This window comes from Canis lupus, chromosome 16 (genome assembly GCF_011100685.1).
Source record: "Canis lupus familiaris isolate Mischka breed German Shepherd chromosome 16, alternate assembly UU_Cfam_GSD_1.0, whole genome shotgun sequence".
NCBI lineage: Eukaryota > Metazoa > Chordata > Mammalia > Carnivora > Canidae > Canis > Canis lupus.
In genome coordinates, this window is record NC_049237.1 from 16,892,635 (window position 1) to 16,917,956 (window position 25,322).

At 37.1% G+C, this 25,322-nt stretch overlaps 1 protein-coding gene across 1 annotated transcript in view; it reads right to left on the bottom strand.

Annotated features, from left to right (window-relative positions):
• The window catches only part of KMT2C (lysine methyltransferase 2C), a 283,967-nt gene that overhangs the window by 197,816 nt on the left and 60,829 nt on the right, over nucleotides 1-25,322 (bottom strand). Inside the window, 1 exon segment of the mRNA XM_038559782.1 lies at nucleotides 2,027-2,115. Within this exon segment, the coding sequence (XP_038415710.1) occupies nucleotides 2,027-2,115 (89 nt within the window).

The following is a 25,322-nucleotide window of genomic DNA, read 5'->3' on the forward strand; positions in this document are numbered from 1 at the left end:
TTACCAGCCATTATCAGCTGCTATACAGAATTTGGATTTTGTGATAAAAACAAAACAGTGGCTCAGAGGTTGAGCGCCGTCTTCAGCCTAGGGTGTGATCCTGGAGACCTGGGATCAAGTCCCATGTCAGGCTCCCTGCATGGAGCCTGCTTCTCCCTCTGCCTGTGTCTCTGCCTCTCTCTCTCGCTCTGTGTCTCTCATGAATAAATAAATAAAATTAAAAAAAAAAAAAAAACAGTGAGATCGAGTGGTAAAGGAGTCAAAGGTGAGTAAGAGAAAGACTCCAATAATGGGTCACAGACTCTGAGATAGTAGAGGAGGGTAATAACCACATTACTAAGATTACTGGATTGGAGGACTCAGTATGGTTCAAGAATTATTATGATGCTAATATAAGGAGAAAATGAGCTGGAAAAAGAAGAGGTAGAAGTCAAGAGGGTAGAACAGTTAATGCTAAGATTCTGGAAATGAAACAGCAATCGTGGGGCAGCCCGGGTGGCCCAGCGGTTTAGCGCCACCATCAGCCCAGGGCATGATCCTGGAGACCAGGGATCAAGTCCCACGTCGGGCTCCCTGCATGGAGCCTGCTTCTCCCTCTGCCAGTGTCCCTGCCTCTCTCTCTCTCTCTCTCTCTCTCTCTCTTTTTCTGTGTGTGTTTCTCATGAATAAATAAATAAAATCTTAAAAAAAAAAAAAAAACAGCAGTCATCATAGCAAGTGAGACAATGACATAGGCTGATCATGTATGACCACAAGAAGGACAGGCTGAGAGTGGGATGGAGAATCAGAATGTTGAGAAATCAAGGAGCCAAGAGGCCTGGGTGCTGAATAATTAACATCACAATAGGAGAAGCAGAGGAAAATAGAAAGGCAGGTGCTAAATCTTCAGAAAACAAGGGAAAGTACTCAGGAAGACTGTTGGTAAGTGCACAAAAAGGGGCCTGGGGTACAGTTTGGTAGCACTGGTTTAATTACCATGTTAAAAAATGTCATTATTGTGAAAAATGTCACTTAAAACTTCAAAAACACCTTTCACTAGAAAGTAACAGTATATAACAGTTGAATTGAACAGTATTCAATTTAAGGAAAATAAATCAAAAAATACCTGGTGGGGAATTTACACAAATTCAAGTTTAAAACTATGTGGTTACAAATTTGCAACAAAAGAGCAAAATATAGAATTCTGCATTCCAAGCTTCAGTCATCACTCTACCTACAGAGACTCCACTGAAAAGAGGAACGAGAACTGGAGGACGTCTGAAGGCTTTCCAAGAATTACAGCCATCTAGCAGCAACACACTGACAACTAAAAGTATTTTACGGAAAATTGTATTTCGAGGTACTGCAATTTCTAACTTTTCTCTAACAACTGTATGACATTCTGTAAGCAACAAGAGGACATTCAACTTCACAAAAAAAACCTATCACTATGTCTAAACTCTATCCAACAACTGTGAAGAAAACATTGCCTGTTAGAGACCATCTCACACAGACACTCTCTGAATACAACATGAAACCTCACCTCTTTGACAATTTAAATTATAAACTTTATGAATTTTGGAAATTACTTTAGGAAACCTACTCTATCTTCCTTCTGCAGATACACAATACACATTAGCTTACTTAGAGCACCTACAAGTTCAGCAGATCAGAAAGCATTAACCCAGCATTTCACAGGATTGCCTATTAATGGAACATATTTTTTTCCCCACACACATACTAACATAATAAGCTTCAAATAAACACTAGATGGCTCATAAGCAGAAATCAACCACACACTATCGTTATAACAGCCTGGAATTACTGTCCCTTCCAGTTTTAATTTTGCTTTAATAAAACATTTCTCTACAGATATTAAATACTTCCCACTAAATCAAGGCTATAGGGAAAAAAAGAGACCTCAACTTTTTCACTGTATCATAACTTATCAAACGATTTCAGCAGATGAGGATTTATAACTCAGTCTATAGACAAATGCTAATAGTGCAAATTGTGTACATTTTAAAAATTCTGTTAACTTTGGTACCTGTTTCCACAATATTTTCTGTTTCTGTTGTCTCCAGTCCATCCATGCTGTCCTCATCTTCCACGGTAGTTTTTCCTTTACTCCGAGGCCTACACAGAAGTAAATATGTAGAGTTTAATGTTAAATTTTAAGGCTTATAATTACACTTAAAGAAGTTGAAGGTACACATAATTAAATGAGGCAAATTTTACTGCATTTTTCTGTATCAAATAGTAAATACCACATTATAGAGTCATTTTTCTTTAGAAAATTTTAGGTTTTAATTTTGTCCCAGATCAATATATTTTGTCATCATAAATCACTTAATTCTTGATTTCAGGCTCTCTCCCTCTTTTGAGCTGACCTTGAGATGATCCTCTAGCTACAATAGTGGTTTTTAATCACCTAGTCTAGTGCGTTATTTGCAAAATTCAAACACCAGGTTATACTTCTTTTTTTAAAAATTCATTCATTCATTCATTCATTCATCAGAGACACAGAAAGACAAGCAGAGACATAGGCAGAGACAGAAGCAGGCTTCTCGGAGGGAGCCCGATGTGGGACTCCATTCTCAGACCCAGGATCGCACTCTGAGCCAAAGGCATTCATTCAACTGCTGAGCCACCCAGGCATCCCGGGGTTATACCTCTATATCTAGTGAAATTGGGGAATGATGCCCAGATGAGTATATTTTTAAGACACTTCCATACATGAAAGTGATGCATATACTTGCAAACCACTCAAAAAAAATTAAATACTGAATATACTTAGTCATACATCTTACAAAGTAATACAATTTAATTTCTAAAATGAACTTCAGTAATGTCAAATAAACATAAGAATCATGGTAAAGTGAGATTCTTTGACCCAATGAAATTTTTTTTTATTTTTTTATTTATTTATGATACTCACAGAGAGAGAGAGAGAGAGAGAGAGAGAGAGAGAGAGAAAGAGAGAGAGAGAGGCAGAGACACAGGCAGAGGGAGAAGCAGGCTCCATGCACCCGGAGCCCGAAGTGGGATTCGATCCCGGGTCTCCAGGATCGCGCCCTGGGCCAAAGGCAGGCGCCAAACCGCTGCGCCACCCAGGGATCCCTGAAATTTTTTTAAAGAATAAGAAACATGGGATCCCTGGGTGGCGCAGCGGTTTAGCGCCTGCCTTTGGCCCAGGGCGCGATCCTGGAGACCCGGGATCGAATCCCGCATCGGGCTCCCGGTGCATGGAGCCTGCTTCTCCCTCTGCCTGTGTCTCTGCCTCTCTCTCTCTCTCTGTGACTATCATAAATAAATAAAAAAAAAAAAAAAAAAAAAAAAAAAAAAAGAATAAGAAACACTAACGCCTTTAAGTTTTGGGAAATCTCAGAAATTAAGGCTAGAAAGGAGTTGAAGAAAAAAAAAAAGATCCCTAAACACATAAGAAAAAACACGATATAATGTATTTTAAAAACTTAGAAATTAAAGGAGAAAAAATGAGTGGGAAATATCAGAAAGGGAGACAGAACATGAGAGACTCCTAACTCTGAGAAAAGAACTAGGGGTGGTAGAAAGGGAGGTGGGCGGGGGGTGGGGATGACTGGGTGATGGGCACTGAGGGGGGCACTTGATGGGATGAGCACTGAGTGTTATTCTATATGCTGGCAAATTGAACACGAATAAAAAATAAATTTATTAAAAAAACTTAGAAATTGACAGTGATATTCAAACAATGAGAGCTTTAAATTATTTTATTACTTAAAAAGACAAACTCAGTATTTAAGTTGAAAAACACTGAGAACAGAAAATAATAAAAGATTAATATGAAAAAGTTACAAATCTATTTTAAATAGAAAAACTTTTTTTTCTTTTTTTTTTTTTAAGATTTTATTTATTTATTCATGACAGACACACACACACACACAGAGAGAGAAAGAGAGGCAGAGACAGAGGCAGAGGGAGAAGCAGGCTCTGCGGGGAGCCTGATGGAGCCTGACGTGGGATCACGCCCTGGGCTGAAGGCGGCGCTAAACCGCTGGGCCACCGGGGCTGCCCTAGAAAAACTATTTAAATCTTTATTTCAAAATGATAATAATCAAAACAAAAAGGAGATGTAACATAAGAAACTTTTTTTAAGATTTTATTTATTCATTCATGAGAGACACAAAGAGAAGGCAGAAACAGAGGCAGAGGGAGAAGCAGGCTCCTGGAGGGGAGCCTGATGTGGGACTCGATCCCTGATCCCTGATCCCTAATCCCGAGTTCAGGCCCTGAGCCAAAGGAAGACACTCAACCGCTGAGTCACTTGGCATCTCCCTAAGAAATTTTTAAAGTTGAAGCAATCTCCCCTTCCCTCAAAAAACTTAAAAAAGACACTCCAACCCAAATCCTAATATATCCAAAAACCATGGTTGAAAACAAATCTATGGAAGAAAAAAAAAAAAAAAAAACTAAGTAAAATACTAGTAAATATCATCAATATGCAAGCATGACTTAATATTAGAAATTAGTCAATATAACACACTAGATCAAACAGCGAAAACGGCATCATTTCAAATTTCATGAGTGAAGGGGAAACAAAACTGAATAAGTGACTACACGGATTGACTGGGGCTAAAAGAATCCAAGGTTGATTGTATTACTTGTGGAAAAATGGAGAAGGTAATTATCTTTAGTATTTATTAAGTAGTTATGTTTAAATTTAAGAGACATCTATAAAGCAAAGGGGAAAGAACAGATGGGATGAGTAAAGTTTGGCCAATCCAACAGCAGGCAAAAAGGAAAATAAAAAATACATAATACATGGAAAATAAAATAAGAAGTTAAATAAAAATACAGGTTTTCACAGTAAATGTAAGTGGCTTAAACTTGGCTGTCATTATTTAATGATAAAAAGATTAATTTCCCAGGAATTCAATAGAAGTACTCATATTGTATAAAGTAAACATTTACAGAACGAGGAATTGATAAATTCACAATTATGACAAATTTTCACATCTCACTTTTTAGAAGCTGAGATGAAATATAGTTAGTAACATTTTAAGCAATTACTTAGATAACATAGTTAACAAGCATCATTAGACAACTCCATCAATCCTCCTGTGTCTGGCTCTGTTAAAACATGGGATACAGCATTAAACAACAAAATCTCTGCCTTCACTAAACTACATTCTAGTGAGAAGAAATGTCCATTACTCTTTGTAACAAAAGAGACACACACAATATGAAAGAAAAATTAAAGCAAAGAATGAGGGGTTACCACTTTAAACAAGGTATTTATAGGGCAGCCCAGGTAGCTCAGTGGTTTAGTGCTGCCTTCAGTCCAGGGTGTGATCCTGGAGACCCGGGATCAAGTCTCACATCAGGCTCCCTACTTGGAGCCTCCTTCTCGGCCCCTCCCTCCCTTCCCTCCCTCCCTCCCTCTCTCTCTCGTCTCTCATGAATGAATAAATAAAATCTTTAAAAAAAATAATATAAACAAGATATTTATAAACTTTACAAAATAAAATTTTATACGAGTAAGGAAACATTTCAATAGAGATCTGAAGTACAAAAGGAACCAAACCACGCAGATATCTGGGAAAGGAACACTAAAGTAGAAGGAAGAGCAAATTCAAAATTAGTAAAATAAGAGTATCTAAGTGTCGAAGGAAAAGAGAAAATACACTGTGGTGGCAACAGAGTGAGTGAGATGAAGAGTGAGGAGATACGAAGCCAAAGAAAAAATTTTTTAAAGGAATCAGTTTTTTTAGAAACCTAAAGACCAATAAAAGGACTACATACAGAGAGGCCAGAAATTCCTGAAGTAATCCCAACATGACTGCTACAATGGAATTGAGAATAAGAAATTAATTCAAAATTTAATCTTTCTTTTATGATTACTCTATGATTATGAATACTCATTGTTAAAGAAACCAAAACATGTATGGCTTAGCTGACTTTGTCATTTATACTTCCAAACCAGTGTTTTGCTCTATTTTATGTTTTCTTCTCCACTATCCTGACCATTGCTAACTTATTGTTTTTTTTTGACAACTGGCTTTATTTCAAACTTGTTTTATTTATCTAAAGGTGGGAGAGTGGGGAGTGTGTGCATATGTATCAGTTGTCTGTATTCCTCAAAAAGAAATTTTTAGTTTTTGCTTTGCTTCCTTTTTTCTCTTAATTCTTCATTTTGGCACCAACAAGGAAGGCATGCTTTTTACATTCATCAATCCATCAGAATTATTCTCCTTCTGATCAATGGACCAACTTATCAAATCAAGTCATTTTTTAATTTCCCATATTTTGGGGCACCTGGGTGGCTCAGCCAGTTAAGCATCTGCCTTTAGGTCAGGGCATGATCTCAGGGTACTGGGATCCAGCCCACGTTGGGCTCTCTGCTCAGCAGGGAGCTTGCTTCTCCTTTTCCCTATACCTGCCACTCCTCTGGCTTGCGCTATGCCAAATAAATAAAATCTTTTTAAATAAATAAATGAACAAATTTCCCATATTTCACTCATGCCTTTTTATTGCTGCTCACTGGCTTCAGGTATGTGATTGTTCTGACTTATCAAATGCTGCTGACTCCATTTTTTTTTCCGAATGCAAGAGATAATGGTCATACTTTGTCAAGAACCTATAAAAATAGATGTATACATTTTACATTTCCATATTGCATTCAGATGGTCCAGGCTTTGACTTTTTTTTTTTTTTTTTTTTTTTATTTATTTAGGATAGTCACAGAGAGAGAGGGAGAGGCAGAGACACAGGCAGAGGGAGAAGCAGGCTCCATGCACCGGGAGCCTGACGTGGGATTCGATCCCGGGTCTCCAGGATCGCGCCCTGGGCCAAAGGCAGGCGCCAAACCGCTGCGCCACCCAGGGATCCCCCAGGCTTTGACTTTTAATAGAACTTTGGAGTCTCATTACAAATGGCAACATAAAAATTATTTATCTCAATCTTTCTTTGGCTTTTCTTCTTCTTTTCTTCTTTTGTATCTCTTAAGCCTTCCATTTTAGTTTTGATTCATTCTCCTGCAAAGAAATCTGAAGTAAAATAATATCACTAATTTGAGAAAATCTTCCACCAAAAACCCAATGTTACATATTATTATTATAAATTAAAACTAATTGGAGTTCCTAAAATAATATAGTAAACTTCTATTTAAAGCCACATGGGAGTAGGGAGGAGGTTCAAATTACCCTCCAGCCATAAACAATTAGAAAACCAGGCAAAATATAAGAAATAACCATTATTACACATTAAACAAAAGGCACGGACAGGACTGTAATCCCTGGACAATAGGAAATAAACAAGGTGAGCCCTACTATCACAAAGGCTTTCTGCATGGAGTTAATTTGCAAACTGTAGCACAGAAAGGGGAATTCCAATTGTGCCAAAATGAGGAAACAGAAATCATCGGTTCAGGAGGCTAGAAACTGTGGGATAGAGCACACAAGGGGAGGGAGTTGTACAGGGAAACAGATCCAGATATCTGCATAAGAGTACCCTCAAGTTTTTTATCTAAATACCAATCTGTATAAAAGTGGTATAAAACCCCAAACTTGGAACTTGGCTGAATAAGTTCCAAGGAAAGAACAATTACAGCACAGTTGCAATACAAACAAGTCCCAAAGCTTCGAGCCAGGAGTCAGTTGTGTTCCCTCTAGCCAGAATGCCAAGACCCCACTGACTGTAATAACATATTCAGTAGAGACTAGAACATGCCTTTAAAAGTAGGCTAAATGAAGCCTACGACAACTTATCTTCTAGACCATCCCTAAAAGAGGTCACAAATAAGCCTCAAGAGAATAAAAATTTTCCACAACGAACTTAACATGCAAACACAAACACACAAGTGAACATTTGTCAAAGTACTACAACAAAATTTAGTTCCCAACAACAAAAAAATCACAAATATGGCATCCAATAAAAATTTACGAACTATATAGAGAAGTAAAAAGAATATGTGAGTAATGACCAGGAAAAAAGTCAAGGAATAGAATCAGAAAACAACAGAGATGATAGAAGGGACAAGCATGAACATTAAATCGCTATTATCAATATACCTCGTATGTTTATGTAATGGAAAGTGAACGAAAGGAGAGAAATGGAAGATGGTAAAAAAAAAAAAGTGCTTAAAATGGAACTCACAGGTAACATTAAAAAAAAAAATCAAAATTTTCACTTTGATTAACATCTGATCAGAAATGGCACCAAGGGACACTCAGTGGTTGAGTGTCTGCCTTCAGCTCAGGGCATTATCCCAAGTCTAGAGATTGAGTCCCCACATCAGGCTCCCTCTGAGGAGCCTGTTTCTCCCTCTGCCTATGTTTCTGTCTCTCTCTCTCTGTGTCTCTCTCATGAATAAATAAATAAAATCTTGAAGGAAGGAAGGAAGGGAGGGAGGGAGGGAGGGAGGGAGGGGGAAAAGATGATTGACTTTAAAGATATAGCAAACAACATCTACCCAAAATACAAGACAAAGTGAAAAAAGACAAACACAGCTAAAGAATCCTGTGAGATGACAGCAACCAATCTAACATGTGAAGTTAGAGTTGGAGAAAAGCAAACAAAAAGTATATATTTAGTGAAATCTGAGCTGTAAATCTTGCAAAATATGTAATTATAAACCCACAGATCCAAGAAGTACAACAAAATCCCAAACACATACAAACACACACACCAGTAACTTTATCATCAATTTGCTGAATAGAGTAATAAGAGAAAATCTTAAAAGCAGCCAAAGATAAGAAGTATTACTTACAGAGTAAGAAAAATAAAGGTGACTATAAACTTCTCATGTTAAACTATGTAAGCCAGAAGACAGTGAAATAACGTAACTCAAGTGCTTGAAGAAAACTAAAGGAAAAAATCCCATAAACCTTATATGAAACATGCAGCAAAAAGCATCCTTCAAAAACAAAAGTAAAGTAAAAGCTTTTTCAAACAAATTCTTCACCAAACTTTTAATTACAAAACATGTTAAGGAAATTCTTCAGACAAAAGGAAAATGATACTTAATAAAAACCTGGATCAAGATATCCATATGCAAAGGAATAAAAAGTGGTGAAAATGGTAAGTATGTGTAAGTAAATATAAAACTTTTTCTCATTTTTAATCTCCTTAAAAGTTAGCTCATTGTTTAAAGCAAAATCTATAATTTATTCCAGGGTACATAATATATATAAAATTAAACTGCATGGTAACAATAGTTCAAAACACAGGAGAGTGAAAATAAAGTATACTGGTATACAGGTCTTATTCTAGTACATTTGCAGTGAAAAAATGTTACTTGAAGGAAGACTCAGATAAGTTAAAAATTTATGACATAAACCCTAGAGCAACTCTCCTATGAAAACACACACATGCACAGCTTGTTGTAGTCAAATACAGATAGAACCGAATCCTAAAAAAAAAAAATACTCCATTAACCAAAAAAAAAGTAGTAAAAGAATAAGTGAACAAAGAAAACAAATGGGACAGAAACAGAATACAAAACAAGTAGATTTAAGCACATTTACATTACTAATTCTGTCAAGTAGCAATAGGTTTAACACTACAATTAGAGTAAAAATAACCAATCTTGTTAAATAAAATGTCTATGCAACCCAAAGGAATTTACAGATTTAATATAATCCCTATCAAAACACCAACAGTATTTTTCACAAAACTAAAACAATCCTAAAATTTGCATGGAACCACAAAAGACCTCAATAGCCAAAGCAATCTTGAAAAACAAAACTGGAGGTATAACAATTTCAGATTTCCTGTTATAAAACAGTAGTAATTAAAACAGTATGATACTGGCATAAAGACACACATAGATCCATGGAACAGGAGAGAAAAACCCAGAAATTAAGCCAAAATTATACAGTCACAGTCTATGACAAAGGAGGCAAGAAGATATAATGGGAAAAAGTCTCTTCAACAAATAGTGTTGGGAAAAATGTACAGCTACAGGCAAAAGAATGAAACCAGACCACTTTCTTTCATGATACACCAAAATAAGGTCAAAATGAACTAATAAAGACCTAACTGTAAGACCTGAAACCATAAAAATCCTAGAAAAGAGCAACAAGCAGTAATTTTTCTGATATCAGCCATAGCAACATATTTCTAGACATGTCTCCTGAGGCAAACGAAATAAAAGCAAAAGTAAACCACTGGGACTACACCAAAATAAAAGGCTTCTGATATCAAAGGCAACAATCAATAAATCTAAAAGGCAACCTACTGAATGGGAGAAGATATTTACAAATGACATATCACATAAAGGGTTAGTATCCAAAATATATAAAGAACTTATACAACACCCAAAAAACAAATAATCCAATTTAAAAATGGGCAGGAGACACCTGCAGACATTTCGCCAAAGACATCGAGATGGCCAAAAGACACATGAAAAAGATGCTCAACATCACTCATCATCAGGGAAATGCTAGTCAAAACTACAATGAGATATCACCTCACATTTGTCAGATGGCTAAAATAAAAAACAAAGAAACAACAGGTAGTGGCCAGGATACAAAGAAAAAGGCACTTTCTTACACTATTGGTGGGAATGCAAACTGGTGCAGCCACTGAGGAAAACAGTATTTTTGAGGAGGTTCCTCAAAAAGTCAAAAATACTACCAGGGCAGGGGGGCGGTTTAGGGCCACCTTCAGCCCAGGGCCTGATCCTGGAGACCCAGGATCCAGTCCCATGTCGGGCCAGTCCCACGTCGGGCTCCCTGCATGGAGCCTGCTTCTCCCTCTGCCTGTGTCTCTGCCTCTTTCTTTCTCTGTGTCTCTCATGAATAAATAAATAAAATCTTAAAAAAAAAATAGAACTACCCTATGATCCAGTAACCATACTAATGGGTAATTACCCAAAAAATACAAAAAACACTAATTCAAAGAGATACATGCATCCCTAAGCTTATAGTAGCATTATTTACAAGAACCAAACCATCAACACATCCCAAGTGTCCAGTGATAGATGAATAAAGATCATGTAGTATACTAATAATAGACTATTATTTAGCCATAAAAAGAAGTCTTGCCATCTGCAACAACATGGATAGAGCTAGAGAGTATAAAGCCTAAGCAAAATAAGTCAGTCAAAGACAAATCCCATATGCTCTCACTCACTTGTGAAATTTAAGAAACAAAATAAATGAACAAAGAAAAAAAAAGAGACAAACCAAGAAAGAGACTCAACTATACAGGGCAAACTGAGGGTTGCCAGAGGGGAGGTGGATGGGGGGATGGCCAAAATAGGTGATGGAATTAAAGACTACATTTATCATGATGAAAAAATTTTAAATTAAAAAGTAGAAACTATCAGTTTAAATTTAAAAAGTGAGACCCAATTATATGCAGTCTAAAAGATACATACTTTTGGAAAAAATAAATAAATAAATAAAAGATACATACTTTAAAGACATTTGTAAGATAAAAGAACAAAAAGATGAAAAAATATAATGTGACAATACTATTCAAAAGAAAGCTACAGGAACTATATTACTAAATAAACTTAAAACAAGGAATATTATAAGAACTACAAACAGACATCACATAATGATAAAAGAGCCAATTCATCAAGGAGATAATAATCCTAAATATCTATGCACCCAATGCTTCAAAATACTGATAACTGAAAATAGAAATACTTAAATCAACAATTATACTTCTATACTACAACACTGCTCAATAATTGATATGACTAGACAGAAAACTCAACAAAGACACAGAATACTTAAGACTATTAACCATGTAGACTTAAATTGACCATAGAACACCATACCTAATAACAATAGAATACAATCCCCAGAATAAGCCAAACTATAGTCCTTAACACGAAGTTCAATTAATTTTAAAAGGCTGATATAATACCAAACATGTTCTCTAATGGAATTAAATTAGAAACAAACAATATATATATAAGCAATATCCTCAGATATCTGGTAAACACACACACAATTCTAAATAACCCACTAGTCAATAAAGAAATGACAAAGAAATTAGAAAACAGCTTGAACTCAATGAAAATACAGCATTTCAAAATTTGTTAGATTCAGGTAAGCAGTAAATAAAGGGGAATTTACAGTTTTAAATAGTTACATGAGAAAATAAGAAAGATCTCAACTATAATAGCATAAACCTCCACTTTAAGAAATTAGAAAACAAAAATCTAATTAAACCATAAGAAAAGGAATAAAAAGCCAAAAGCACTGACATAAGAACACAATAATAAATAATTTTTAAAAATCAATGAAATATCCCCCAAAGATCAATGAAACCCAAAGATGGTTCTTTGAAAGAGTTAATAAAATAGTTATTTTGACAGCAAAAATGATGGAGAAGAGAGAGAAAATACATAAACTACCAAGAGAAAAACTGAAAGAGGGGTTATCACCAGAAAGACAATACCCATTAAAAAGAATGAGAAATTATTATAAATAATTTTTTTTTTATTATAAATAATTTTATGTCAATAAACCAACAACTTAAACGGTCACAATGTTTGAAAGGCCCAAAATTACCAAAGACTCAAGATTAGAAATGGAAAACTTGAATAACCCAAAGTCTATTTTTAAAACTGAATTTGCCGGGCAGCCCCGGTGGCGCAGCATTTTAGTGCCCCCTGCAGCCTGGGGTGTGATCCTGGAGACCCAGGATGGAGTCCCATGTCCGGCTTCCTGTATGGAGCCTGCTTCTCTGTCTGCCTGTGTCTCTGCCTCTCTCTCTCTCTCTCTGAATAAATAAAAAAATCTAAATAAATAAATAAATAAATAAATAAATAAATAAATAAATAAAAATAAAACTGAATTTGTAAGTATAAACCTCCCCGCAAAGAAAATTCCAATCCCATATGTCTTTAATGAAGACTCTATCAAATGTTTGAGAAATAATACTAACTCTACACTACCTCCAAGAAATAATAAAGGAAGGAACACTTCCCAATTCTTTCTTTGGTTGGCATTACATTGACAGCAAAATCCAATATCCATCATAAAGACTGGTTTCATAGAATAAAAAACAGAACACTCTACCATCAATATTTTACATAAATTATACCTGCCATACCAATCAAAATAAAGATAATGCAAGAAAATGAAATTAGGGATCCCTGGGTGGTGCAGCGGTTTGGCGCCTGCCTTTGGCCCAGGGCGCGATCCTGGAGACCCAGGATCGAATCCCACGTCAGGCTCCCGGTGCATGGAGCCTGCTTCTCCCTCTGCCTGTGTCTCTGCCTCTCTCTCTCTCTCTCACTGTGTGCCTATCATAAAAAAAAAAAAGAAAGAAATTAAAGCCTGCTTTTGCTTTAAAAAACACATATAAAAAAAACATATAAAAATGACAAAAGACTGGAAAGGGAGGTGGGCAGGGGGTTGGGGTGACTGGGTGACGGGCACTGAGGGGGGCACTTGATGGGATGAGCACTGGGTGTTATGCTATATGTTGGCAAATCGAACCCCAATAAAAAGAATACAAAAAAAAAAAAAAAGAACCACAATGAGATACCACCTCACATCAGTGAGAATGGGGAAAATTAACAAGACAGGAAACAACAAATGTTGGAGAGGATGTAGAGAAAGGGGAACCCTCTTGCCCTGTTGGTGGGAATGTGAACTGGTACAGCCACTCTGGAAAACACCATGGAGGTTCCTCAAAGAGTTAAAAATAGAACTGCCCTACGACCCAGCAATTGCTCTCCTGGGGATTTACCCCAAAGATACAGATGCAGTGAGACAGCAGGACACCTGCACCCCATGTTTATGGCAGCAATGTCCACAACAGCCACTGTGGAAGAAGTCTCGGTGTCCATCGAAAGATGATGGATAAAGAAGATGTGGTCTATATATACAATGGAATATTACTCAGCCATTAGAAACAACGAATACCCACCATTTGCTTCAACGTGTATAGAACTGGAGAGTGTGAAGTAAGTCAATCGGAGAAGGACAAACATTAAATGGTCTCATTCATTTGGGAAATATAAAAAATAGTGAAAGGGAATAAAGGGGAAAGGAGAGAAAATGAGCAGGAAAGATCAGTGAGGGTGACAGCACATGAGAGACTCCTAACTCTGGGAAACAAACAGGGGGTAGTGGAAGGGGAAGTGGGCGAGGGGTTGGGGTGACTAGGTGATGGGCACTGAAGGGGGGGGGCACTTGACGGGATGAGCACTGGGTGTTATGCTATATGTTGGCAAATCGAATTCCAATAAAAAAATATACAAAAATAAGGAACACTAAAAAAGAAATGACAAAAGGCTATCAAGGGATTCCAGTTCTATGTAATATGGAGGAATATAATGCCAAACTTTTACTGTCACTGACTGCAACTATAAAACATGGATATAGGGATCCCTGGGTGGCGCAGCGGTTTGGCGCCTACCTTTGGCCCAGGGCGCGATCCTGGAGTCCCGGGATCGAGTCCCACATCGGGCTCCCGGTGCATGGAGCCTGCTTCTCCCTCTGCCTGTGTCTCTGCCTCTCTCTCTCTCTCTCTCTCTCTCTCTCTCTCTCTCTCTCTGTGACTATCATAAATAAATAAAAACCCACCTCTAAAAAAAAAAAAAAAAAAAAAAAAACATGGATATAATGCATGGAACAACTATTTGAGTTTCCTGAAAAATATAGAACAGACACCAGAATTCCAAGTACTGCCAAAGTACCGAGTTTACCCTCTTCACCTCTCCAGTATCCCCTGGCCTGAGCTCAACAGACTGACACCCAGAAGTGAGTGCTAAGATGCAGAAAGAGTCTGACTGAGCTGACCCACAAACCGGTCCACAGATGGGCCCACAGATGGACGTGATCCTAGTAAGTGTAACAAAGACTTTCAGGGCTGAGTTAAAGACCCCTGGCCAAGTTGCAGACTGACAACTTGGCACTGCACACAGAGGACAGACAAAAACATCACTGGGAAAGCTGTGAAAATTAAACTGAACTTACCACAGCCCACAAAAGCCTGGTTGAAACCTGTAGCCTTATGTACCCAGGCCAAGTGCCTGCTAAATCAAAAATATCAACATTCCCCATAAGATGTTTTTAAAACCCACAGTCTTATAACTAAAGATTCAAAACATTCAGAAAACAATTCAAAATTACTTGATACACAAAGAACTACAAAAATGTCAAATCACATGAAAAAATACAATGACTAAACGCCAATGATAAAATGACACAGAGGTTGGAATTATCTGATGAGCACTTTAAGGCAGCTATTATAAAATGTTCAAATGAAAAACATTTGAAAACTCTTAAGACAAAATTTAGAATAGATATCCGGAAAGAAAGAAAAGATATAAAAAAGAACCAAGTAGAAATTTTAGAAATAAAAATTATAAAAACCAAAATAAATAATAAATCATTAGAAACAAATAAATGACAGGACTAAATTGAGACAAATTAATAATTACACTAAATGTAAGTGGACTAGTTATTCCAATTAAAATACAGAGATTGGGTTCCCTGGGTGGCTCAGAAGTTTAGCACCTGCCTTTGGCCCGGGGCATGGTCCTGGAGTCCTGGGATCGAGTCCCACATCAGGGTTCCCTGCATGGAGCCTGCTTCTCCCTCTGCCTATGTCTCTGCCTCTCTCTTTCTATGTCCCTCATGAATAAGTAAGTAAAATATTTTAAAAAATAAAATAAAATACAGAGATTAGGGATCCCTGGGTGGCTTGGTGGTTTAGCCCCTGCCTTTGGCCCAGGGTGTGATCCTGGAGACCCGGGATCGAGTCCCACATCAGGCTCCCTGCATGGAGCCCGCTTCTCTCACTGCCTGTGTCTGTCTGTCTCTCTCTCTCTCTCTGTCTCTCATGAATAAATAAATCTTTTAAAATAAAATTAAATTAAAAAATAGAGATTATCAGAATTAATAAAACATGACCCAACTATATGCTATCTACATGAAACTCAATTCAAATGCAATGACATATTTAAGGAAACAGATATACCTATGCAACACTAATCTAAATTAAGTAGAAGTGGCTATCCTAATACTATAATAAAGCAGACTTCAAAACACACAAAAAAATTACCAGACCTGTCAACTATACTCAAATTAAAAAAAATTTTTTTAACATACCAGGGATAAATAGGGATATCACATGTTAATAACTGGGTCAATTCACCAGTAACAAAAAATTCTGATTCTGAATGTGTATGTACCTAATAACCGAACTTCAAAATACATGGACACACACCCCCTCCTTATATACTGGGGCACCAGGCTGGCTAAGTTGGTAGAGCATGTGATGCTTGATCTCAGGGTGGGGGCAGGGGGACTGTTGTGAATTCTATCCTCATGTTGGGGGTAAAATTTACTTAAAAAACAGAAACAAAACAACAACAAAACGTTACTATATTATTCTCACTGAATCCTCTTAACTATCCTGCTGAACTAGGTATACTCTTCCCATTTTACAGATAATCAAATTCAAATTAAGAATGGTTACATAAGTTATTCAAAGTCACTTAACTGGCTGAAGTTAAAGAGCAGTAAGGGTGACACACTGGGGAGATCCATGAACTCCTCTGCTGAGGTCAATAAAACTACTGCTTCCTCCAAAACCTAACTAAAAACAATTTGTTGTGGGCAGCCCGGGTGGCTCAGCGGTTTGGCACCTGCCTTTGGCCTGGGGCGTGATCCGGGTAGACCCGGGATCAAGTCCCACGTCCAGCTCCCTGCATGGAGCCTGCTTCTCTCTCTCTCTCTCTCTGTCTCTCTCTCTGTCAAATAAGTAAATAAAATCTTTAAAATAAATAAATAAATAAAATAAAAACAATTTGTTGCAAGTGGGGGTAGCTAGCTACCTAGGGCCAATGCCTATATTTACTACCAAAAGCCACAGTTTTAATTCAGAAGCCCACTACTCAGGCCTTCACACATCAAATGGGCAAGGAAAAGATCTTATAAGTCCCGAGTCCACCTCTCCTCTAAGTGTTTTAGGATTTCACTACACTGGCCTGGGACACATAAACCCACACACTCTCAAATAAGTTAAAAGCAGGGACCTAAACAAATAATTGTACACCCGTGTTCATACTAGTATTATTCCTTCCAGGACCTCACTCCATTAATTCTTCAACCTTAGAGGATCTGTCAGTTTCATCTACCCTACCAGCTTCTCACAGTCCAACTAAGAGGCAGAAGTAATGTAGCCGTTACAAGCATGCACTCTGGAGCCTGACTGCCTGGATTAAAAGCTGACTATCAAAAAAAAAAAAAAAAGCTGACTATCAGCTATATGACCCTGTGCAACCTGATCAAACTCTATGCCTCAATTTCCTCATCTTTAAAATGGTAATAATAACACAACCCCACAGGACTGCTCCAAGAATTAAATGTAAAGCCCTTACAGGGGGATGGGTAAAATAAGTAAAGGGAATTAAGAGGTACAAACTTAGAACACCTGGGTGGTTCAGCAGCTGAGCATCTGTCTTCGGCTCAGGTCATGATCTCAGGGTCCTAGGATCGAGGTCTGCATCAGGCTTCCTGCAGGGAGCCTGCTTCTCCCTCTGTCTGTCTCTGCCTCTCTGTCTCTCATGAATAAATAAACAAAATCTTTAAAAAAAAAAAAAAAAGAGGCACAGACTTCCAGTTATAAAATAGATTAAGTCACAGATGAAAAGTACAGCGCAGGAAATACAGTCAATGGCACTGTAATAACATTGAACGGTGACAGTAACTACACTTACTATGGTGAGCACTGCATAACATGTAGAATTGTCAAATCACTACACTGTGCACCTAAAACTAATAAACATTGTATGTCAGCCATAATTCAGTAATTTTTAAAAAATGGTTTAATGCAAAATATTTACAATGCCAGTTACCTGATACACACTGATTGTTTGCTATCATCATCATGACCCTCTCCTGTTCCCCTTATCTTTATAACCTTCTTCTCCATATTGGATCTCATGTCAGTAACTATAATCACTGTTACATATATCCTCAATAATTTCTGCCTTAATTTCCTTCTGTTATACCTGCCTGGCAAAAGTCAATCCTGAGGAACAAAAACATAACGGAGGCTAGTAGTTTAGCTTTGTAGTTCTAACCTCACACCTCAAGCAGCCACTCACTGCTGCCCAGCAATCTTTCTACTTTGGTCAGTTTACTCTCTATCACCTTATAGAATTGTTTCATACCCTTCCCCGTCTTCAAACATTTAAGACTCTCCATTCTTCACCCTTAGTTGATAGAATTTCAATGGCAAAACAGAAGTAGTAAGAAAAGAGTTCCGAATCCTCCTCCTACCAAATCCTCCAATTCTCCTGAATTCTTTTTCCATATACCCTATCTTCTCTCCTATTAAACACACTATCTATGTTCCTGGCTAACACCTATCCCTCTACATGTGTTCTGGACAACATTCTCCTTTTCATGAACTTTCCATCTCTAGCTATTCTCTTCCTCTCCTGCTTGATCAGTTTTTCCTACTCTGAAAATCAGTCCCATCAGCATATAAAGTTACTGCAGTAACAATAATCTTTCAAAAAAAGAAAGCCCTCTCTGGACTCCACATCCCCTCCTAGCTACCATTCTACTTCTCTGCACAATCCTTATAGCAAAATTCCTCGAAAAAGTTCTGTACCTTGTTCTCCACTTCAGCTCCACACCTCTCCAACTAAATGTCCTTTCCCACATTCCACTGCAATGTCTATTATCAGGGTCACTAATGAACAGGGTGACATACAACTGGGTTTGCCTGGACAGTCCCAGTTTAGGCCTGTCATCTGGCATAATGATTGTGTTCCTGTCACATCTGAAGACTTCCTGGTTTGGTCAATGACTCTACCAAGGACTTACAGCTCACCAACTCCAATGGGCAATTTTCAATCTGTCAGATGCTCATGATACAAGGGATCATTTTCTCCTTGGCTTCTTGGACAAAACACTCTCCTGATTCTTCTACCACGTTGGCTGCTTCATCTCATTTTCTTTTCTGGTTCTTTGAACCAGGAAAAATAGAGTGTCCAGGGTTCAGTCATTGAACCTCTTCTCTATATGCAATAGGCTCATTCCCTCAGTAATTTTACCCAGTCCCTTTACATATGTGCTGACAATCCCCAAATTTCTTGATCCCCCTAACCTCTCCACTGAATTACAGCTAATATTTATCTACTCAACAACTCCACTTGGAATCAAACAAGCATATCAAAGCTTACATGTAAAAAAAACAAATTTCATACCTTGGCATACCTCCAAAATTTGATCTTTTTCCAGTTTTCCCATCTCAATAAAGAGCGGTACCAATCATCCACATAGCTCAGTTCCATACCTTCGGTTCCTCTCTCATTTCCCATATGTCTTATCAGCAAATCCTGTCAGCTCTACCTTCAGAATATATTCCAAATATAAAGCAGCCCAGGTGGCTCAGCAGTTTAGCGCAGCCTTCAGCCCAGGGCGTGATCCTGGAGGCCAGGGAAGAGTCCCACCATCAGGCTCCCCGCAGGGAGTCTGCTTCTCCCTCTGCCTGTGTCTCTGCCTCTCTCTGTCTCTAATAAAAGGATATATTTCAAATATAAATCTTTTCACTATTAGACTAACAGCCTAGAGTTATCATTTTTCTTGTTACTATTTAATTGGGAATTGTAAATTAACCTTTACTGAGCATTTAGTAAGTAAGAGGCACTGTTCTATTACCATCTTTATTCTACACATGAATCATATGAAGCTCAGAAAAGGAATATGCCCAAATTCAAGAGGCCTATCTCCATAACCAACATTCTTAGCCATTGGCTCTACTGCAATTCATGGCCTCCCTGTTTTCTCGGTGGTCTAGAGGCTTCCCAGACAATTCTCAAGTTTGTTCTTTCACTGCTGCACTCCCAACACCTAACAGCACCAGACATAATACAGGCAGTGAATACATGTTTTGTTGAGTGAATACAAAGGTTTTATAATTCTAATAACTAGAATTGAGATAATTACCTAACCATTCTAAAGATAAGCAAGTTATAGTTCTGCCTCCTGCTGAACAGAAAAGTTTCATATGGAGTCAAACTTTAAAAGAAAGCTATATTACACAATACTGAATGTTGTGTCATCAAGAAAAATAAAAATAAATAAAGTTTTAATATCATTCAGGAATAAACAAAACTGTTATTGTTGGCATATAACATCACCAGCATCTACTTAAATATGAATTACAAACAAAAAGCAGACTGAGACCTAAAATACAGAGAACAAGCTGATGGTTGCCAGAGGAGAGGCAAATGAAGAACTGAGCTAAATGGATACAGGGGAGAGGGAGACACAGCTTCCAGTTATGGGATGAATAAGTCACAGGCATAAAAGGCACAGCACAGCATAAGGAACATGGTCAATGATACTATAATAGCAATGTAATTGGACAAATGGTAGTCACACTTGTGGTGAATGTAGCATGATGTATAAACTTACCAAATTACTAACTGTACACCTAAAACTATGTAACACTGTGTGTCAACTATAGTCGAGAGAGAGAGAGAGAGAGAGAGAGAGAGAGATGGGGCACCTGGGCATCAGACTCTTGGTTTCAGCTCAGGTCAAGAACTCAGTCTTGGTATTGAGTCCTGAGTCCAGCCTGGCACTCAGCAGAGAGTCTGCTTGAGGATCCTCTTCCTCCCTGTCCCCCTGACTCCACCAGCATGCTCTCTCTCTCTAAAATTCATAAATATTTTAAAAAGAGAGAAAATATGGAATAAATATGCAAGTTAATCAACTAAGCTAAAAGTTCTAGAAGACTGTCAGATCAACATAGAACACCTAACACAATAACCTTCTTATAATACATCATGCTGAACAAACAGCAACAATAATAAATTTAAATGCAAACAAATGACCTGAAACGAGTTACAATAATTAAGTTTCTAAGAATAATTTTAATGAGAAGCTTAACTCAAGAACATAAAGTATAACTTTACTGAAGAACATAAAGAAAACCAGAAAGAAACCAAAATTGAAATATAAAGCTAATAGAAAACAAGACCAGTAACACAAACAACCAATTCAGAGACAAAAATGAATGGACCTATAATATATGACAATGTTCAATCTGTGACCAAGTAATCAGAGAAATCAAACAGTGAAACAAAAAATGAAAACTACCGATAATATTCAGTAATAGTAGGAATACAGCAGAGACAATTCATACATGACAGCTGGCAAGGATGGAAATGCAACAGCATAACACTGGAAGGCAATTTAGCAGTATCTATTAAAATATAAAATATGCACACCATTTTATCGATCTCATGCCTAGAAATCTATATTACTTCATGTGTATATCGAGATAACACGACAGATACATGTAAGGATGTTCACTATAGTACAAACAACATAAAAACTGGTCAGAGGGAACAAAGTATGCTCTATCCATTCAATGGCTTTCCATCTCTAAACAGTCATTAAAATAGTGAGACAGATCTATTTGTACTAATTTAGAAAAATCTCTATGACACAGTCTCGTGAGAAAAAGTACATAACAAAAAAATAAAAATAAAAAGTACATAACAGAATAATACAATTCTGTGTTTTGTAAGTGTAAACAAATGCATAAATATGTGTGTTTTATGTGTGCATACTTGTATATGTGTGCGCACATACAAACACCCAGGAAAGTATCTAGAATATGCACCCTCTAACGGTGATCTCCTCTGAGGCCTGGAGGAAAACTGTAAGCCAAGGAAGGACCTTTCATTTTTTACCCCTCATGAGTTTTTATAAAGAGTAGACCTTCATCTACAATTTAAGAAATGGGGGTGAAGTTAAAAGATGTTTTTTCTTGGGAACCACTGGGAAAGTGTTTTATCTTCTATGCCTAGTAATTCAGGGGTTATTTTCTTATCCTACTCTCTATATACAGCAAACCTCCCAAAATCAGACAGCACTCATCTAATGATACTTCTCGAGTCCTATGTAAACATAAAGAAATAGTTTATGGTGTCTGGGGTTGTTTATAATGATAGTTAGAAATGCCACTGTGGGGGGATCCCCGGGTGGCTCAGCGGTTTAGCGCCTGCCTTCGGCCCAGAGTGTGATCCTGAAGTCCTGGAATCAAGTCCCATGTTAGGCTCCCTGCATGGAGCCTGTTTCTCCCTCTGCCTGTGTCTCTACTTCTCTCTCTCTGTGTCTTTCCTGAATAAATAAATAAAATCTTTTAAAAAATTAAAAAAAAAGAAATGCCTCTGTGACCAAAGCCTGTGGCCTAATTTTCAATCCCTAATACTTATAATCATTACTGAGTCCATATAATACAAAAAACTACCTTGAAACTAAAAATCTGTTCCCACTATTATTTGAAGTATAAGATGCAAAAAAATCCTTGTGACTATTTTCTTCAGTAATTTGACGTATGTCTGAGTATATGCATATACATACACAATAAAAATCAAGTCACAATATTACTATTCTATGGTCAAAGTATAATTTGACCTTTATGCCTCCTAAAATGTCACATGTGGGATATTAAGTAATTTATCTTAAATTATTATAAATACAGTAATATTTTTATAGGAGAAAAATGAAATTCTCAATAGAAAAAGAATATGACCAGCAACTGAAAAAGAGAATGAAACGGTATTTAAACATGAGACATTCAACCTCACAATTTTAAAAATGGAAATTAAAGGAGATATCATTTTACTTACCAAATTAGCAAAGAGTGAGAGAACACCTTCAGCTGAGCAATTGCAGGAAAACACAATGAGGAGTGTAAATTAGACAACCACACCAAAAATATCCTAAATACAGAGCATAGAATACAGCTCTGATTTAGTCTTTTTTTTTTTTTAAGATTTTATTTTATTCATGAGAGACACAGAGAGACAGACAGAGATATATAGGCAGAGGGAGAAGCAGACTCCCTGAGGAGAGCCCCATGCGGAACTCGATCCCACAACCCTGAGATCACAACCTGAGCCAAAGGCAGATGCTCAACTCCTGAGCCACCCAGGTGTCCCTCTGATTTAGTCTTGTGTCAAAAAGGTTTTAGATTAAATCTATTTTTTAAAAAGTATTAACCAATTTTTATTTTTTTTATTAACCCATTTTTTTAAATCTTCTTGTGTTCCAAATAAACTATTCTCAAAACCATGTTTTGTGGTGAAATATACAAAGACAGGATAAAAAAAGTACTAAAATTATTGTGAGGAAGGGGAAATATATTTACAAAGGATCAAAAATCAAAACCACCAAATTTCTCAACAGAAATACTGTAAGTAGAAAACAACTCAAAAACAAACATGGAGGGATCCCTGGGTGGCGCAGCGGTTTAGCGCCTGCCTTTGGCCCAGGGCGCGATCCTGGAGACCCGGGATCGAATCCCACGTCAGGCTCCCGGTGCATGGAGCCTGCTTCTCCCTCTGCCTGTGTCTCTGCCTCTCTCTCTCTCTCTCTCTCTCATGAATAAATAAAAATTAAAAATCTTTTTAAAAAAAAAAAAAAAAAAAAAAAAAACAAACATGGAGAGGATAGAAAATAAGTATAAATAATAAGTATAAAATAAGATGATAAAGATAAATCCAGGCACGTATTAATAATTATAAAACATGGAAATGAACTAAACTCTTCAGCAGACATACATTACCAAACTAGATTGATAAGCAAATTAGTTTTGAGCTATGAAAACATCTTAAACAAAGGCAAAGAGCAACTGAAAAATAAAGACGAGAAAAAGATGGAAAAGGTGATGAATCTCACAGACAACAAGAAAAATGAAATCTGAAACAATATTAAGATATTTCTCATCTATGCACTGGAAATGCTTTACATCTAATCATACCAAGAGCTGGTAAGAAACTAAGGCAACAACAAAAAGAAAAAAGAAAAAAGAAAAAAAGAAAAGAAAAGAGAAAAGAGAAAAGAAAAGAAAAAGAAAAAAGAAACTAAGGCAACAGGGACAGTTAGACTCTAATTAATAGGAATGTGAACTGGTATAATTATTCTGAAAAGCGTTCAGTATCACCCAGGAAAGTTGACCTCTTCTCATACCTTAGATGCACTGATATGGTTTGTAACTACAATTGAGAAAAATACATTTTAAATTGTGACCAAGTATATATACAAAGTACTATAAAGATAGTAAAACTATCTTTCAAAGAAGAGAGCAAGTTTTTAGAAAAACATGAGACTTTTGTACCTTCAGAAGATGCCAACTAATTTCCTCAAGTTTCAGAAAGAATAAAAACTTTCCCAGAAGGAAAATCTGAGATGAATGAGGGAATGCAAAGAGTGAACTTGTTACTATTTCTAAACAAAACTGACTTCATGAAAGACGAAGACAATCAGGCCTGATACATGGGGTAACAGTAAGGACTCACATGATGGAAAACAAGAGCATGTATGTGTAGGTCAGAATGCAGGATGATCAGAGTAAACCATTTTAAAGTTGTAGCTGCTCAGGAGTAAGGTGAATTGTTGATTCATGTTATATTTTAGATAAATATTTATGCTAATATTTCTAGGGTAGACACAAAAACAATATAGATAGAATGTCTAACTACCAAAGGGGAAATGTGAACATGAGATGAAATATGGGGGGGAAATCTCAATGCAAAAGTGAAACCCTCTCTCTCTCTCTCTCTCTCTCACACTCTCTGTCTCTCACGAATAAATAAATAAAATCTTTAAAAAAAAAAAAAAAAGAAACATGGTTTTCAGAAACTATAAAAAGAACCAAGAAAATGTTAAACACAAACTTTAGTTATTACTTTAGAGAGAAAGAAGTGGTATGATCATGGAAGGGCATTTTAGGGAACTTCAAAAATATTCTATTTCTTAAACTAAAGGTAGGCACACAAAAATGTTATTCCTTAAACAGCATATAATTATATGTAAAATTATGTATACAAGAAAGGAATATGAAAGTTCACCATTTAAAAAGTTAACTTAAGGGGTGCCCAGGTGGATCAGTCAGTTAAGCCTCAGGGTCTTGGTTTCGATCAGGTCATGATCTCAGGGTTGTGAGATTGAGACCATGTAGGGCTCCATGCTCAGCAGAGTCGGCTTGAGATTCTCTCCCTCTCTCTTTGCCCCTCCTCGGACTCATACACTCATTCTCTCTAAAATAAAAAATAAATCTTTAAAAAAAAAAAGTTGGGGCACCTAGGTGGTTCAGTCAGTTAAATGTCGACTTAGGTCATGATTCTGGAATTCAGTGAACAAGCCCCACATTGGGCTCCCTGCTCAGCAGGGAGTCTGCTTCTCCGTCTTTCTGCCCACCCCTCTCATGCCGCTTCTCATGCACTCTCATATGCACATGCATGTGCACACGTGCTCTCTCTCCCTCTCAAATAAGCTCTTAAAAATCCTTGCCTACATATCTTCTCTTCTTCTCTCAAGCCCTATCCAACTTAGTAGCATTAATTATGTCCTATC